At 41.9% G+C, this 15,381-nt stretch overlaps 1 protein-coding gene across 1 annotated transcript; it reads left to right on the forward strand.

Annotated features, from left to right (window-relative positions):
- Positions 1 to 685: 685 nt before the first annotated feature.
- Positions 686 to 1,985, forward strand: LOC119655924 (odorant receptor 33b-like). The gene is made up of 2 exons (XM_038062093.1): positions 686 to 1,524; positions 1,588 to 1,985. Exons 1-2 carry the CDS (start codon positions 776 to 778, stop codon positions 1,961 to 1,963), a joined length of 1,125 nt encoding a protein of 374 aa, XP_037918021.1. The 5' UTR covers positions 686 to 775; the 3' UTR covers positions 1,964 to 1,985.
- Positions 1,986 to 15,381: the final 13,396 nt, after the last annotated feature.

Here is a 15,381-nt window from a genome sequence, read left to right on the forward strand (position 1 = left end):
CTTCAACTATTTAAACTGCAATAGCTTCCCTTCCTCCTTTTTTTCAAACGAAGTTAAGTCCTTCTGTGCTAGTAATTGATGATGACCTACATAGTGCGTTTAGGCTGCAACTTTTAATCAAAAGGAATATTTAATATTTACAAGTTAATTCCTTCACTTGGAATTCAGTGAACACGATTTATGAGAATATCACATCCTTGTCCTTGTTTGCTAATAGTTATGCATTGGTGGACACTTTGTGCCCAAAAGGAAGTCACATATGTATATTGAAAGTAAAGTAAAGACATTATTCGTAGATAAGTTGCGAGTTATGTTTTCGGGAATTTGTCTCGTAGACCGCTCCTAGATCCTGTTGGAAAGTGTTTTCCAAGGTGAATCCGGCATTTAGATACGTATAAAGCTATATCCTTGCTAACATAACATATTGTGCTATTCCTCGGTGTACGATAGAGCGAGGAGCCTTTTCTTGTCATCAGCTATCACAAATTGATGGTGAAACACCAACACTAGAGTATTTCAGCCCCGATTCTATTTGTACTATATTGATTATGGCCCGTCTGGCTAACAACTCAAAGGTTGGACGTCATAGGTTCGGTAATCTGAGAATTCCGATTGAGGGGACAGGGTCGACCCTACTATATAAAAAGGCTCTATCACACCAATTAAAGTTTAGTTGAGTATTTAACTGTGAACAGGCTGAATTGCTTCCCATTAAAGAGCCCTAAGGATAAAATTATCAGAAAATACTTAGAAAAGTTCCCAACAACTATTGAAAATGTCCCTTGCGACGGAAAAACTTTCGGAAAAAAAAGTGGATTCTATTCGAGCACTTGGAAACATTTATTTAACGATGAAGTTTCAAGGCTTGCTGATAACGGAGGAATATCCTCTGCCGAATAAAATTCACGCTTTTCTGAATTATGTTAGCATCAACATTATCTACAACGCTACCTTCATCATTGAGTTGTTCTTCGTGAAGAATCTGAAGCAGCTTCTGGACAATCTTCCTATGAACATTTGCATGACAGCCTGCTCAATGAAGTTCCTTGTAATTCTGAGGCTTAGGCCCAGCCTTATCGAAATCAATAAGCAACTGAGACGTCTGGATAACAAACCTATGACGGACGTGCAGAAGAAACAATTGGAGAAGGTAATCAGCCTTTGCAGGCTACTTGCAGCGAGTCTTATTGCTATCTATACCATGGTGGATTGGACCTATGCCGCCGCTGCAGTGGCTTCGCATGGCACGAAACTAGGCTATGAGTCCTGGTTTCCTTATGAGTGGAGGAACCATTCCTTTCGATACTGGACCACACTGACCGTACAGACTGCCTTTCAGGTGCAACTCGGGTTGCAACAAGTGGCAAATGATTTAACAGGAGCTGTGTACCTGTGCTTACTGACCGTTCACCTACAGATAATATTGGAACGGTTTGCAAGTATTCACTATGATCCCGGGAAAACTGAAGCAGAAAGTTTCCAGGAGTTCCTGCAGTGTTTGGAGGACCATCGCATTATCATGGGGTGAGAAAATGTTATCCAATGGAGTTTGCAGGGCTCATACTATTTCACCTTTGATATTCACAGGATTTTTGAGATCATCCAAAACAGCATTTCCTACACAATCTTTTTTCAATTCGTTGCATCTATTTTCGTATTCTCCACATCCGGATTGTCTTACCTTCAGTTTTCCCGCACAGCGACGGAAACTGCAGCCGCTGCTATATTCATGGTAGCTGAGGTAGTCGAAATCTTCCCATCGTGCTATTATGCGGATAAATTTACGGAAAAAACTGATCAGATAGTTTTTATGCTCTACTCGTCAAACTGGATGGACTTATCACCAAGATTCCGAAAACATCTTATAATATTCATGCAAATGACGCAGAAGGAGAAAATTATATTGGCAGGAAAACAGATACCGATAACTTTGGCCACGTTTATGTCTGTAAGTTGGGGTTGAAATCCCAGAAAAAATTTCAAAAGGTTTTTGTAGATTTAAAAGGATTTTAGATTCGCTCATTAGTTTAATTAGTGGGAATTATTTTAGATTATAGTTCAGATAGTGGTTAGCACTTTTTTGTCCACACCTCGAAAAAATTCGAAGTTATTGGTTACAACCTTCGGCTTCGGGTTTTTGGTTTGTGCGAACGCTCTTCGGCAATTGTATTGAGGGTCTCCAATTTATGGCTCTGTCGACTTGGGTGATGATTTAAGCGCTAGGAAGGAAGCGTAGGTAAGGTAGAACTCTGGAGAGTATTCGTTTCCTGCCTGTGCTGCCTGTGATAATAATGATAATGATGGTATCGAGTGGAGTTGCACTCTTTAAATAATTAGTGTGCTCCGTCGAACCTATCCTATAACTGTGTTGAATGTAATTTTAGGATGTTTCCTACTGTTGCATCTGATATTATGTATTCTCGCTACTTTGCATGTGCGCCGGACATTTTCCCAAAATATTTATCGAGATTTCATTATCACACTCCTCACAGACATTGCAGACAGTGTTAGGAGATAACACTAGCTTCCTCAGGTGGTGTTTATGAGGTGGGAGAGAAGCGAAGCCTCTGAGCGCTTAGATCATAGCGATGTATACTACTCCAGTGCTACGCCCTTGGTAGTGGTTTAACCTGGAGTGGCCAGCGAGAATTGCCACAGGGGTTCCAGGGTTCTCGATGGTGACGTATAAACATTTTTGTGTGCATCTCCGCAGGATCACTTTAAACTGCTCTATTCCTGGTGAATTTGCTCAGTGTACTTCTATCAACCCTTTCTTTTCCTTTGTAGTGTCCGCGGCTTGGTAGCATTCGCATCATTTCGTTTGCTTTGTTCAGCGACAGACTGGCGGAAAAATTCATTTGGGAATATGCATCATACCTCTTTTCCATGTTTTAACCACTTTAACTTCTACATTACACTCTTTCCAATTTCCTATATTTCATTCCAACATCCATTTGTGTTAAAATAATAATTTTATAATAATAAGTTTGACTTTTAATTTTATTTACAAAACCCTCACACACTTTAACTTCCCACCAAGCCCTAAAATTTGTTTAAATATTTTCAAGTATAATATGAAAATTTTGCAATATATCGAAAACGATTATTAACGTTTTTTGTTGTTGTCCACACATAGAGCTAATCACGATGCGTATAGAAATACGTATTACTAATGCTTGCTTCCAGCTAAAACTCAAGTTTGTGCATGAAAATTCAGACCCTGGGATAACACGGGATTGCTATTGGGTGGATACCGGCTCGAAGAAGTACCGCTGAGTCAATTCTTCAGAGTTGATTTAAAGTGATGACGAGTGCAGGATATTTTCAGAAAGAAATCCAGTGCTAGTGATAGTGTGATTACAGAAAATTTACACGAATCGTTCAAGTTACGTTTAATAAGCTCCGTTTGAGGTTGGTGCTAGCCGAAGTAAAGATTGGGGTCCATGAGATTTTCGCCTGGTGAAGCTCAAAATATTCCACGTGGCGAAAAACAAAAAAGAGTAGTGTGTTCAATGCCCCGATTGCAGTAGCATTATTTTACTTGCTCCCTGAATTTCGAAGCAAGTCGAAAAGGAAGAGATGTCGACCGGATTTGTTCTATGATGCCGCGATGATCAAAAGTGATTGAACAGGGGTTTGAGACCAGTCTGTTTTCTATCGATCAAGATTTCGAGACACTCTTTCAAGCATTTCAGGATTATTTGAGTTATTATCGTCACCACGATAAGGAGAACGCAGATACCCGTCCAATTGTCACACCCAAATTGGATGCTATTCTTTGAAAGGGCTTGGAAAAAGATCTGGTATTTGCAGGATTTCCGTATGAGTGAAAGTTACAGTTCTACAAAAACCACAAGAACCTTGCTACCGTCAAACCCAGTAGTTTTACTTCGTTTGAGTGCATTGATAACCGATATGATATGATTTTCTGCTTGGAGGAACAATCCATATACGTACTCCTCCCACCTTACTTTGCTTAGGCAAGTTGGGAAAAGCGAGCATTCTGGAGGCCCTCCATAGGTTTTCCGCGTGAGGTCATGCTATTGGGCTCTAAACCATGCTCCTTGCTGATCTCCATTATCTAATTTTGATTTCATTCCAGAAGTCGCTGTAAATGCAGCTGATTGGTGTGCTGATAACTGAAAGATTGCAAAGAAAGAAGCAATGAACTCGGTAGTTTTGCGTTCCGCTCCATCCTTTTTCAAATTGGATAACAGCCGCTCAATTTCCTTTTCAGATAATTTCTGCTTTAGAATTAAATGAGCGGAACAATCGCAATGGAATTGTCTGCCGGATTCTCTATCCCCTCCGCAATTTCGAGTATGACGAGTCTGGCGACATGGTCCTCTATATATCAATACCCCGTGAATCTCTTGGGTCTTGTTATAGAAAAGCCAAATCCGCTTGACTTGGCGCAGGTGGTGAGTCTTCGGCATCTGAATCAGGGGCTGTCAAGTAGTGCAAGTAGATTTCACCTTTCGCAGCTGCCAACTGCGCCTATCGTCAAAAGTGAAGCCCTTCCTGGCTAGTTCGTCGGCGCATTTATTCTCCTCTGTGCTCTTATGACCAGGAGCTCAAAAGAAGGAGACTTTGAGAGTGCTGCCCAGATTATACAGCCCTGCATTGCCGTCTCATCCTGTAAGATGTCACCAGTGAGTGGGTAAGGTGAGATAAACATGCTCGAACCTAGATGATTGGAGTGCAAATGTTTTGAATGGTGTAGTCACATGGCGAATCACTTTTGACTAATGACACATATTGCAACAACCTGTCCAATTCTTGTAATCGTTTTTAACAGATGGCTCAACATATGGCGCATTTACATTGCACAGTACCGAACTTTTTTGAAAAGAAAGCCAATGGTTGCCAGCTACAATTAATCCGTCCGCCACAATCACGAAGTCGAATGCACCGTAGAAAACGGGCAACGGAAGCTCCAAAAGCTGCGGTAGATCCTCTGGTTCAGTTGGTTGGTGAGTTTCTTTTAATTTTGCCGTGGTGAATTTCGTTCAGAAGTACCTGTACTGTTGCCACTCTGCGTATTAATCTTCTGTCAAAATTTAATATACCCAACAATATTCTGAGGTGTTTTATGTTAACTGCGGGCATGACTGGATTGCTCTGACTATGATTACCGAGGGACTTTTCCTCTTCTTTGAAGCTAGTTATCCTAAGAAACTGCATTTGCTGGACTATTCTATATCGTTCCAGGCTTTGGAACAGAGTTCTTAAGTGGTTGACATACTCTTCACATACAGAAATCCAAACCTTGAAAGGTTTGGAGCCGAGTGAATGGCTCGTTGGAAACTGAGTGTGAGGTTAGCGATTCTGTATGTCGCGATTGATGACTCGTTGGTGCCCCGTTGGGCATTAAATCTGCAGTAATACCAGGTATATACCTTGGGGACGAAGACTTTTCGACTTAGGCTCTGATCGAGAAGAACCGTGATCGTTTATATGAATTCACGGTTTGGACTCCCGTTTGACCACCTGTAGCTCCGTTCGCAGCTCTGTTGTTGAACAAGTTGCGAGGTTGTTGTTGAAGGCGAGGTTGTTATTATATCTGATGTTGCTTCCTTGACAGAATTCTTGTAATTATGTCACGGACTTCAAGACATATCGCTACGAGAGTACTACTATGACTTCCAAATACTGCTATTGTGGGTTTGTTATGTTATCCTCTATCTCCCCTTTATTTTAAAGCAAACTTCAGGGTCGTGGGAATTCAAGTCCGGAAAACTTGGCGCACGGTTAACCGCGGTCACCCTTTGAATCCAGCAATTCTCTTTATAAAATCGTGGTCATTACTTTGGGAATTGCCAGGTGAGATTGATGGTTGGCTGATACTGAACAGAAGCTTTTTAGGGAGTAGATCATCATCATCAACGCGCAACAACAGGAAATCCAGACACCCTCTTTTACGCTGAGGTTCACCAATTCGGGAGTAGTTCACTTCGGCAGAGAGAAAGGTAATTAAATTAGTTCAGGCAGTTCCCGGCTTTCTTACTTCAATCTTTAGCTGGTTAGTATCGCCAAACCTACAATATGTAGGGAGGTTTCCTCATCACACTCCTTACAGAAACTCCAGACAGTGCCTGTAGATAACATCAACTTCCTGAGGTGGTGTGTACGAGGTGGGTGACAGACAAACCCTCTGAGTACTAAGACCGTAGTGGTCTATTGGACTCCAACAATACTTTCCTGGTGTTAGTTTAGATTGCAATTACCAGGGAGTGTTGCCACAATGATCGCACAGCTCTTGGTGGTGATATTTGAGGATGATCAACTTGGACTGTTCTATTCATGGTAGATTCTATCAAACCTTTTTCAATCCCTTGAAAAATTGTCTTTCTCTTCCTTTGTAGTGTTCAAGGCAGCATTCACATAATTTTGCATACTTTGTTCGGTGACAAACTGACAAGAAAATCCATTTACTGATATGCAGAATATTCCTTTTTCACGTTTTAACCCCCTTGGCTTCTTCATTATACTCTCTTTAATTTCCTGTATCTCATCCTAAAATCCACTTGTGTTAAAATAATAATTTTATAATGAGAAGTTTTATTTTTAACTTTATTTACAAAACTCTCTCACATTTAACTTTCCACTAAGCTCTAAAATTCGTTAAACTATTTTCAAGTTTAATATAGAAAATTTCTATTATATCGAAAACGATTAACCTTTTGTTGTTGTTAGCACACAGAACTAATCATGTTGCACTTAGAAAGATGCATTACTAACGTTAATTTTTGGCTAAGACTAAACTCTGTGCATGCAAATGCAGATGCAGGGATGTCGCGGGATTGCTACTGGGTGAATATCGGCTTCAGGAAGAACCGCTGAGTCGGGGCTTGAAAGTTGAGTTTAAAGTGACGACGAGTGCAGGAAATTTTTTCGCTAAATTTTCAGAAAGAAATCTTGGGCTTGTGGTGGTGTGTTGATAAAAACTTTACATGAATCGTCCATGTTTAGTTTGAACGTAAAATTTTCACGAATAACCTCCGTCTGAAGTTGATGCTAACCGACGAAAAGATTGGGGTCCTTGAGAAGTTCGATTGGCGTAGGAAGTTCAACATATTTCGCTTCCCGGAAAACAAGAGGAGTTTGTTCGGTGCCACCGTAGAAGTGGCATCGTTGTTTTACCTTCTTCATGAATTTCGAGTAGAGTCGAAAAAGAAGGGACTTTGACAGGATTTGCTATAGGATTCAACGATGGTTGCAAGTAATTGAGTGGGTTTTTGCGACCTCCAGATGGTGTGAACAATGGAATTATGTTTCTGTCAGTGGAAAAGACGAGTCTGTTAGGCAGCTGAAGTGCCTGAAATGTAAAATAGTGCTAATTTTGTTTCCGGTAATTTCGGAATCTATGTTAAAGTAAGATTTTTGGACATATCCTCGTAACGCTGGGATTGTATTTACATATGTTACGTATATCAATTGCTACGTAATCCAACTAGAATTCGGTGTTTCCTGAATATTTGTTGCGAAGCGTTTGACTGGGGTTTCAGAAGCCGAGTGATCTTTCGAGATTTTCCCATACGGCTCCACATGTGCGGTCGAGTAATCACTTTTTTGGTGTTATTTCCAATTTTAGCTCGTGTGTTTTCCTCAGATAGCTCTGCCCACTACCCCGACGTTTGTTTGTTTTTCAGGTTCCGGTACTGATCCCAGCACTGGTTTACGGGCACGTGAAATTTTGTCAATTGAGGGACTGAAGTGTTCAAAGGACTTTCCTTATATTTCTCAGCCTGGCTGTTAACGGAAGACTTCAGTGCTTCAATAGTTGCTTACGGACTTTCACCGTCAATTTCGCTAAATGCTTTGATTTTTAGGATACCCTTCCTCTTTTGGTCTACCGCGGCGACTCTAGATGGTCTTTTAATCATTGATAAATCCATTAAGTCGTTACAACTTCCTCATTGTCATCCACATGATCCTCTCTCCTGTAGAGAGAAGTTTGGTTCTATGGTGGTTTGTCGCATTGCGACATTTCCTTCCAACCCAGTTTGATCTGAAACCCTTAGTACTTAAACCCTATTGTTCAAAGGGATTTACAGACATAACCCCTGAACACTCTGACTTTAGTGGGTGCTGCAGTTCAAGGAAATATCTTGGATTCTTTCCATCGCAGGATCTTCGTTACTGATTGTGATGTTATCCTCTGCAAATATAGGACATAAGCACCAAATAGTGTGTCTATAGGCGGGCAATTACGTAGGAGGTGTCCTGTGGAATATTTTTCATCGTTATCAAATGTTTGGTGTTTCCAGCGACATTTGGGCTTTGCTAATTGCTCTTATGGAAAGCTTACTTTCAATTGAAAGCAGCATTTCCCAGGCCTTCTGACACTCCAATTGTTGGTTCTGCTCCCAACGTGATTCAAATTGAATCCAGTTTTGCTAAGGCATCCGAGATTTTATTTCTGTCTACGCTACAGTGACAGGATACTCGAGGTAGTTTCATGGTATTAAATTTCGATTTAGAAATCAAAGGAATTCTGCATCCCAGGATGATTTTCAAGGTAATCAAGTGGCTGTTCAACGCTGTTTCGCTATCGAAGTAGATGCGCCTGTCCCAGGATATCATATCTGCCTGATATATCATAGGAGCGCATATACTTCAGCTTGAAATATATATATATGATAGTTAAATAAGTCCACGAATCCCTCTTCTCGCCCAACCGAACCAAGGAGCGACCAACCTAAGTATGGTTGAAGGCAACATCCAAAGACCCTCATCACGTTTTTAGCGATTTATATTGACTTTGCGGGACTAATCCCGACGCAGAAATTACGACTGGGACTGCCTCGATCTTTTGTAGTCTCCAGGGCTGTTCACAGCGACCGCCAAGGGGCTGTTGTTCTGTTTTTCAGCAGTGTTCCGGTCGGTACAGCTACATAGATTACGAAGCACGCTCGTTCTTCCTTGAGAAGAAGAACTAGATCGGATTTATTGTGATCAACACTGTGGTCGGTGGCAATAGTGTGATCCGAGAGTAGTTTGGCCTGATCATTTTTCAAGATTCCCTGTGGAGTATACTTATAGTAAGGTTGGATGCGGAGTATACTTATAGTAAGGAGGTTATACTTCAACGCAAGGTTTTGATAGAGAGTCTTGCAGACGAAGCTATGATGAGTGGTGTACTCGCTACTGCTCAACATCCTGCACACCGATGTTATGTCCTGGATGGTCTCCTCGTCACTGTTGCATAACCTGCAATTGGAATTATTTATTGAGAAGTCATGAAGGATGTACCATTTGTAAGTTTTTTGTTGGAAGCGAAGCATCCTGGATTGAAGTCCAGAATGCTTTAGTCTCATAGAATAGTACACCGTTAGTCAACTATTTAGGTAAGGAGGTATATATCGTAATGTCGAAACTTGAAAGTTAGTTCCAATCAAAGTTTTTCAAAGGAAAGAAGATTCTATAATAGTTAATTGTTTCCTGAATATTTTCGGAATTTATTGAATTCGTCTTTCTTTATTACACAGGTCTTGAAAGCTATGTACACAATGTTAATGATCATGAATCCGGATAGAGAATAAGGATACAAAATTGGATTGAGAATATTGGAACACTCTTTGTAACAACACTGGACGTTACGTAGCCGTTGTAAAACTTATGTTCTGCTGAAGGCACCCAATAGTATTTTAAAGTATATAAATTAATGAACCAATCAATTAATAAAAATTTTGGGATCATTTAGCGTTCTTTTTAACTTTTGTCTCGTTAGTTAATCGCTCAGTTCTGGGCAGGTCTCTCATTAACAGTGATTGTAACCGTTTCATCGGAGTTGACCGTCAATAATTTTGTTTTATTCGGATTCAGCCGCAGATGTGAGACACGAGGGAGGTTATGCGCGCAAACCTCGAAGAGGTCGTACAGGAGAGAATTTTCTCTGAAATTTTAGATTCGACGTTCTGTATTTGGCCGTGAGTATAGTCCTTTCGAAGCGTTGGAGGGCTTCTGATACGTTGGGTGGCATGGTAGCCCATGCTGGGAAACAGGAGTGGTCGGATAAGAGTTTTGTATAAATGGGTTTTGGTGGCAGGAAACAGAGCCTGAGATCAGAGAAAGTTTTTTAAGGCAGTTGAGGCCTTTGAAGCAATGACAGTAGCATATCTGACGTGAGGGTTGTATTTAAGTTTGTTGGCTTGATAATGTGGTTGTCAATGCGTAATGGAAGGTTTTTACTTCCTGACGCTGTCCGCCAGTGGCATTTCCCGCTGGGGTTTCTGAAGCAAATAACCCGCGACTTAGAGGAACTAACGGTGAGGGCCCACCGGTTGAAATACGCAATGACCCTATTGGTTAGGAGTTTGAGAGAGAGGTTTGTGAAGGTCTGGGCCTACTCGCATATACTATGGTGTCGTCAGCGAAGAGCATCTTTCCTGAAGCGGAAGACCATTGTCATTGGGGAGAAAGGACGGGAGAGGGCCGCCTGAGTTGACATTTGGCGCAGCGGATAAGTTTACGAAAGGGAAATATCGTGGAGGAGGATGTCAAAAAGTTTGGGGCCTAGGATAGTTCCTTGAGGAACTCCTGAGTTTATCCGAAAGTCGACGGAGCGAAGTCCATAGAAGCGCACCTAGCAAGTTCTGTTGGAGATGAAGTCTCCAAAGATTCTGAATAAGGGAATTACCCTATTAAAATTCTATATCTATAATTAAGATTTCTAAGAATTGGCGTAAGAATTGGCAAAAATGCAAATCAACGGATTTCTTTGCGCGATACCTCGTTTGAACGGGGAGGCGGCCTGGATTCAGGAAATGCAAGAATTTTCACTCTACGATGTCGGAAACGCAAGATATAGCGGAAAAACGACGGCGAGGAAAGTTAAAAATTTCTGCAACCCCCGGGTCGTAAAAATTGGCAAAAATGCAAGATCGATAGATTTCTTCGCGCGATACCTCGTTCGAGCGTGGAGGCGGCACGGAATAAGGAAATGCATTCTACTATTGGTGGTCTGAATTAGTTTTAGGAGGGCTGATTTCATGATACCGGGAAGTGTCTGTTGTTCAGGCAGTTGCTGGCGAGGATGGTGAGACGCTCCTTGATTGTAGGCGCACACTTCTGCAGGCTAAAATTAGAGATACCGTCGGGGCCCTATGATTTTTTTACTGTTGGACTGGGTGATTGCAAGTTCGACTTCTTCTAGGAAAGTAAAAAAAGAAGGCGAATGGACCGATTCTGACTATATCAGCCGGACAGCTGGGGGAAAAAGGGCAAAGTAAGACCCTTCCAAGCTCAACCGTTTATCGTAGGCAGTAGTGGCTACCACCGAGTTCCCGATGGGATCCATGGGCGATTTGGCTCCGAATAAGTGGCTGAAGTAGGCTACGTAGATGGGTACTTCAGGGGTGTGAAATTGAAGGTTACCTATTTTTGTCGGGTAGTAGTTGACGTTGAGAGAAGATTTTTTCTTTCCAGCCAATAGAGGAATTATTGAGAAAACTTGTGGGCCACAATAGCTCCATTGATTTTGCTGGACAGGTCTTTAATGATCTCAGAGAAGAGACGGTAGTCAGCGTTGTATTCGTTTCATAGCCGATGAAATAATCGTTTCCTGCGCTGCAGTAGTCTGTTTCTATCGCGGACAAAGAAGAGGGTTGAGGCGAAAAGACAACCATATTAGTAGTAACCAGGGTCTTTAACTGGAGCGTGTGTCTCGATTGTAGTTTCGAAGGCAGAGTTGAATTTCCAGATGTAAGTGTCTAGCTCATCAGTAGAGTGGATGCGCGATTTGTCCAGGGGAGGACCCAGTGCACTGGATAATTCGCGTTGGAAATCCACCTAGTTTATCAGATTGAAGGATCTGCAGTTATGCTGGTGGTCGAGGGAAGGGAGAACTTGCTTTAGATGTAGAGAGTGGCTGAGGGCATGGTGTTTAGAGTGGGCTGCTAAAGAGGAGCAGCTAGTAACACATGCTAAAAGATTGGACGAGATCCAAGGAAGGAAGACCCACGAGGAAAAGGTGGCACTCCAGCGTTAATGATGTCCGCGTTAAGGGATGTGCCTGACTGAAAACAATCGAAGAGCACTTTGCCGTTTCCGTTGTTAACTGAGTCAACCAAGATACGTACCTCGCGTTGGGGCCGCCGCCGAGGACGAAGGCGTAGAAACTGGCCGCGATTTTCCAGAGTTCGGACAGAATGGGAGTGAGCTGACGACTTATACCGCCTGGAAAGTAGAGAGAGCTGATTAGGACTCGGAAGACTCCTCCACTCCTAACGCGAAGTCTGACTACTGCTAACTGGCAGTTTGATGCCAGTGTAGCCGATGAGATGCTATTTGCCTTCAGTCCCGATCTGACTGAAGTAATGTTACCGGGGGCATGTGGTTATACTTTGGGGGCTTCCCCCAGTCCTGTTTTTTTAAGAGAGCGAGGTTGGGAAAGGAATCTTCGAGGAGCTTGTGGAGAGCGAAAAGTTTGTCGTTATAAATAAGCGAATTAGTGTTGAGTGTGAGTACCTTCGGTTTGGTTGTTTAGCAAATTTGAAGAGGAATTGTAAGTAAGGCTTTGTTTTCAGGGGGTAGACGGAGGTAGTTTCAGTAAAAGTTAGAAATTGTGTTACACAGGGAAGAGAGTGACATCCGTTTTATAAAAGTAGTTCCTGTGTTTCCTATAATTTTTTTAAGTAAAAATATTAAAAGCAAAAGTTTAGAGTTTAACTACAGATTTTATTTTAGGATTGCAAACACGTGTTTCGGATACAAAATGTGTCTTCAATTCTTAAATAAAATCTATAGTTAAACTGGAAACATTTGAGAATGACAAGTTGAATAGCGTCCTGGCTTCATGAAGAAACCCCTGGGAATGGAGGAATGTGGGGGCATAAAGAGCTAAGGGTTTCGGATCTTACTCGACTCTTGCCACTGCGGCGAAATACGGGGTCAGCGAGGGACGGGTGGTTCAGTTGGAATGAGGCAGAGGGCTAGGCTGAGAGATGCGAACAGCGGAAAGTGTGTCAAGGGGAGTGGAACGGGGCAGATCGGAAGTGCAGTGATGCTTTTAGCTCTCTTTTTGCTTTGGATTGATTCCAGCCAACGGGGGCATTTTGAGAAGTTGGCTGGGTGGCCCAATTTTGAGAGGAGTCGCGAACGAGGGCAGTTCCTAGAGGCGTGTTACCCCGCGCACTTGACAAATACGGGGTCGTATCCGCTGTTTGAGGAAACGTGGTCAAATTTTTCTTGGTTTCTCCGAGTTGATCCGCTGATGAAGTAAGATATTTTGTTTAGTGACAATGTTGGTGTTGTTGGCTCGTGACCACGGGATGGAAAGCCTTGATATTCGGATCAGCGTAAACTGTGCTAACTCCTTAATTTCCGATGCCACGTCTTAGGAAGTGAATTCGTGAGGGGAGATTCCTCTGAGGATGAGGGTAGGCTTCCTCTCCTTCTTCATGGTCAAGGAATGACCTTCTAGTTTGGTGATCTTGATGAGGAGGAGGAGTTTCTTAAGGATATTGGGGCAAATGAGCGCGACTTTGAGCCTGTCGGCCGGTAGGTTGGTAATTTCAAATTTGGCATTTTTGTCGATGTTCTTGTTAACCCAGTACCCTGGCAGTCAAGCCGTACAGAAAAATCGGACGGGGAAAGCTAATTCTATTCTTATCTTTAACTACCGGCGAGTTGGACGTGTTGGCATAGTTCGGAGTTTCGGGATGTGCGTCCGTCGCCTTAGGGCGATGCTCGTTGTCAGAGAGAAGATGGAAGCAGTTTTTGTTCGCTGGGGCCTCGGTGTCCGTGATACCCGAATCCGTTTTTTTTGGTTGAAGACAGGATTACCTGAAGCGAGTTTGAATTCGTCTTGAAATCCGTTGCGAACGTCAGGCTGGTCCTCAAGAGGGAATCTCTGGTCGTCGTCGATGATTATGGGAGGGCAGTTATCGTTAATCATTTCAACAACTGAATAACGATGTTCGTAAACTTGAGAATAGCGCAAAAACCCGACCCAAGCACAGGCGAGAACAATCGACAGTACGAACCATTCGCTTAGGCCACAAGGACACAAGCGAAATCCAAATCTTGGATTTCATCTACTTAATAATTCGAGGCAAATGACTGGAATATCGTGGGATGGGGCAACTCAAATTATGTATTTCTAATCATTTCCTGTGTTTCTCATTTGCTAAATATCAAACAGATAAGAAGAAGAAGAAGAAGCAGTTTGAAATGATTGACAGAAGATGCTAGATCACCAAGCCGTTTGTTCGCATAGAACATTCTTAAGAATTCCATCTTGTTTAGTAATAAAAGCATCGGAGGTTTTGATTTCTTTTTCCTTACAGAATGATGTGTATTTTGAGGCTAGATTTTATTTGGATAAGTTCTGAAAATGAGACCTGTTTAACTTTTCGGGGCACCCATCTCGGCTCCTTACTCTCCTGTACTTCACCCAATATCAGAAATATTAGTTTCGAAAAGTACTGATCGAATCCTTTTGTTTGATACCCAACATGGCCATATTCTGAGAAAAAATGTACACCACTTTTCGCATGTATGGAGAGCACCCCTTAGCGTCCGAATATTGCTGCATTTTTTTAGAGTAAAGACCATATTGCTTAAAATATTCAAAAGGCGACGTTTCTGTAAAGAAAACGTAAAAAGCTGCTTATTTTTGATTATTGACAGGTATCACCCCCCATAAGGGAGCGAACTTCTCTTCTTAAGCTGATTGTGATGTATTCTTTGATAATAGATATAGTAATTGATTTATTGCAGCTGGTTCAGCAATGCGAATTTTCCAAGTGCCTATAGTTTTTGCTTAATTCCTTATGATATCTATGTATATATTCCTCAGCTATTCAAATGGCTTTCATCCCTTTCTTTCCCTTTTCCTTCCTTGGTTGACTTCAAATAGTATTTGAAAGCCCATATGAGTCCAAGTAGGAAGTTTAATTGATCAGAATATATAATAAATTCTGGAAAATTAGCGGATATACTTTGTAAGAATATTAAATCCTTGGCCTCATTCACTAATAATTATACATTCCTGGACACTTTGTGTCCAATAGGAGGCTAGACCAAATCGGTTAGTCTGGAACAAAGACCAATGAGGAGCGCTCATTGTTAGGGTTGATTTTTTTAATAGGGAACTGTGTATGGTACGCAACTCAACCCTTTGGCATTGCCCATAGTCAACCCTCCGTGAAATCGTTAGGTTAACTTCTATGCAAAATTGGGTCGGCATTTTCTAGTCATCTATAACAAGTTAATCATGAAATATCGCAAGAACGCTGAGCACCCTTGTATTGATTTTTGGTTACCCCCCGTAACTATTCTAATGAAATGATTCCCTAATAGGAGAATTCCAAATGAGGGGCTCACGTCTTACCATATAAAATGCGCTTCTCCTACCTTGAAGAATTCAGTTGATTG

This window comes from Hermetia illucens, chromosome 4, assembly GCF_905115235.1.
Source record: "Hermetia illucens chromosome 4, iHerIll2.2.curated.20191125, whole genome shotgun sequence".
NCBI classification, from domain to species: domain Eukaryota; kingdom Metazoa; phylum Arthropoda; class Insecta; order Diptera; family Stratiomyidae; genus Hermetia; species Hermetia illucens.

Excerpts from the sequence above, each read along its gene's own strand:
- LOC119655924 (XM_038062093.1), top strand. The coding sequence starts at position 776 with ATGTCCCTTGCGACGGAAAAACTTTCGGAAAAAAAAGTGGATTCTATT. Across the intron at positions 1,525-1,587 it reads GACCATCGCATTATCATGGG|GATTTTTGAGATCATCCAAA; the intron begins GTGAGAAAATGT and ends TGATATTCACAG.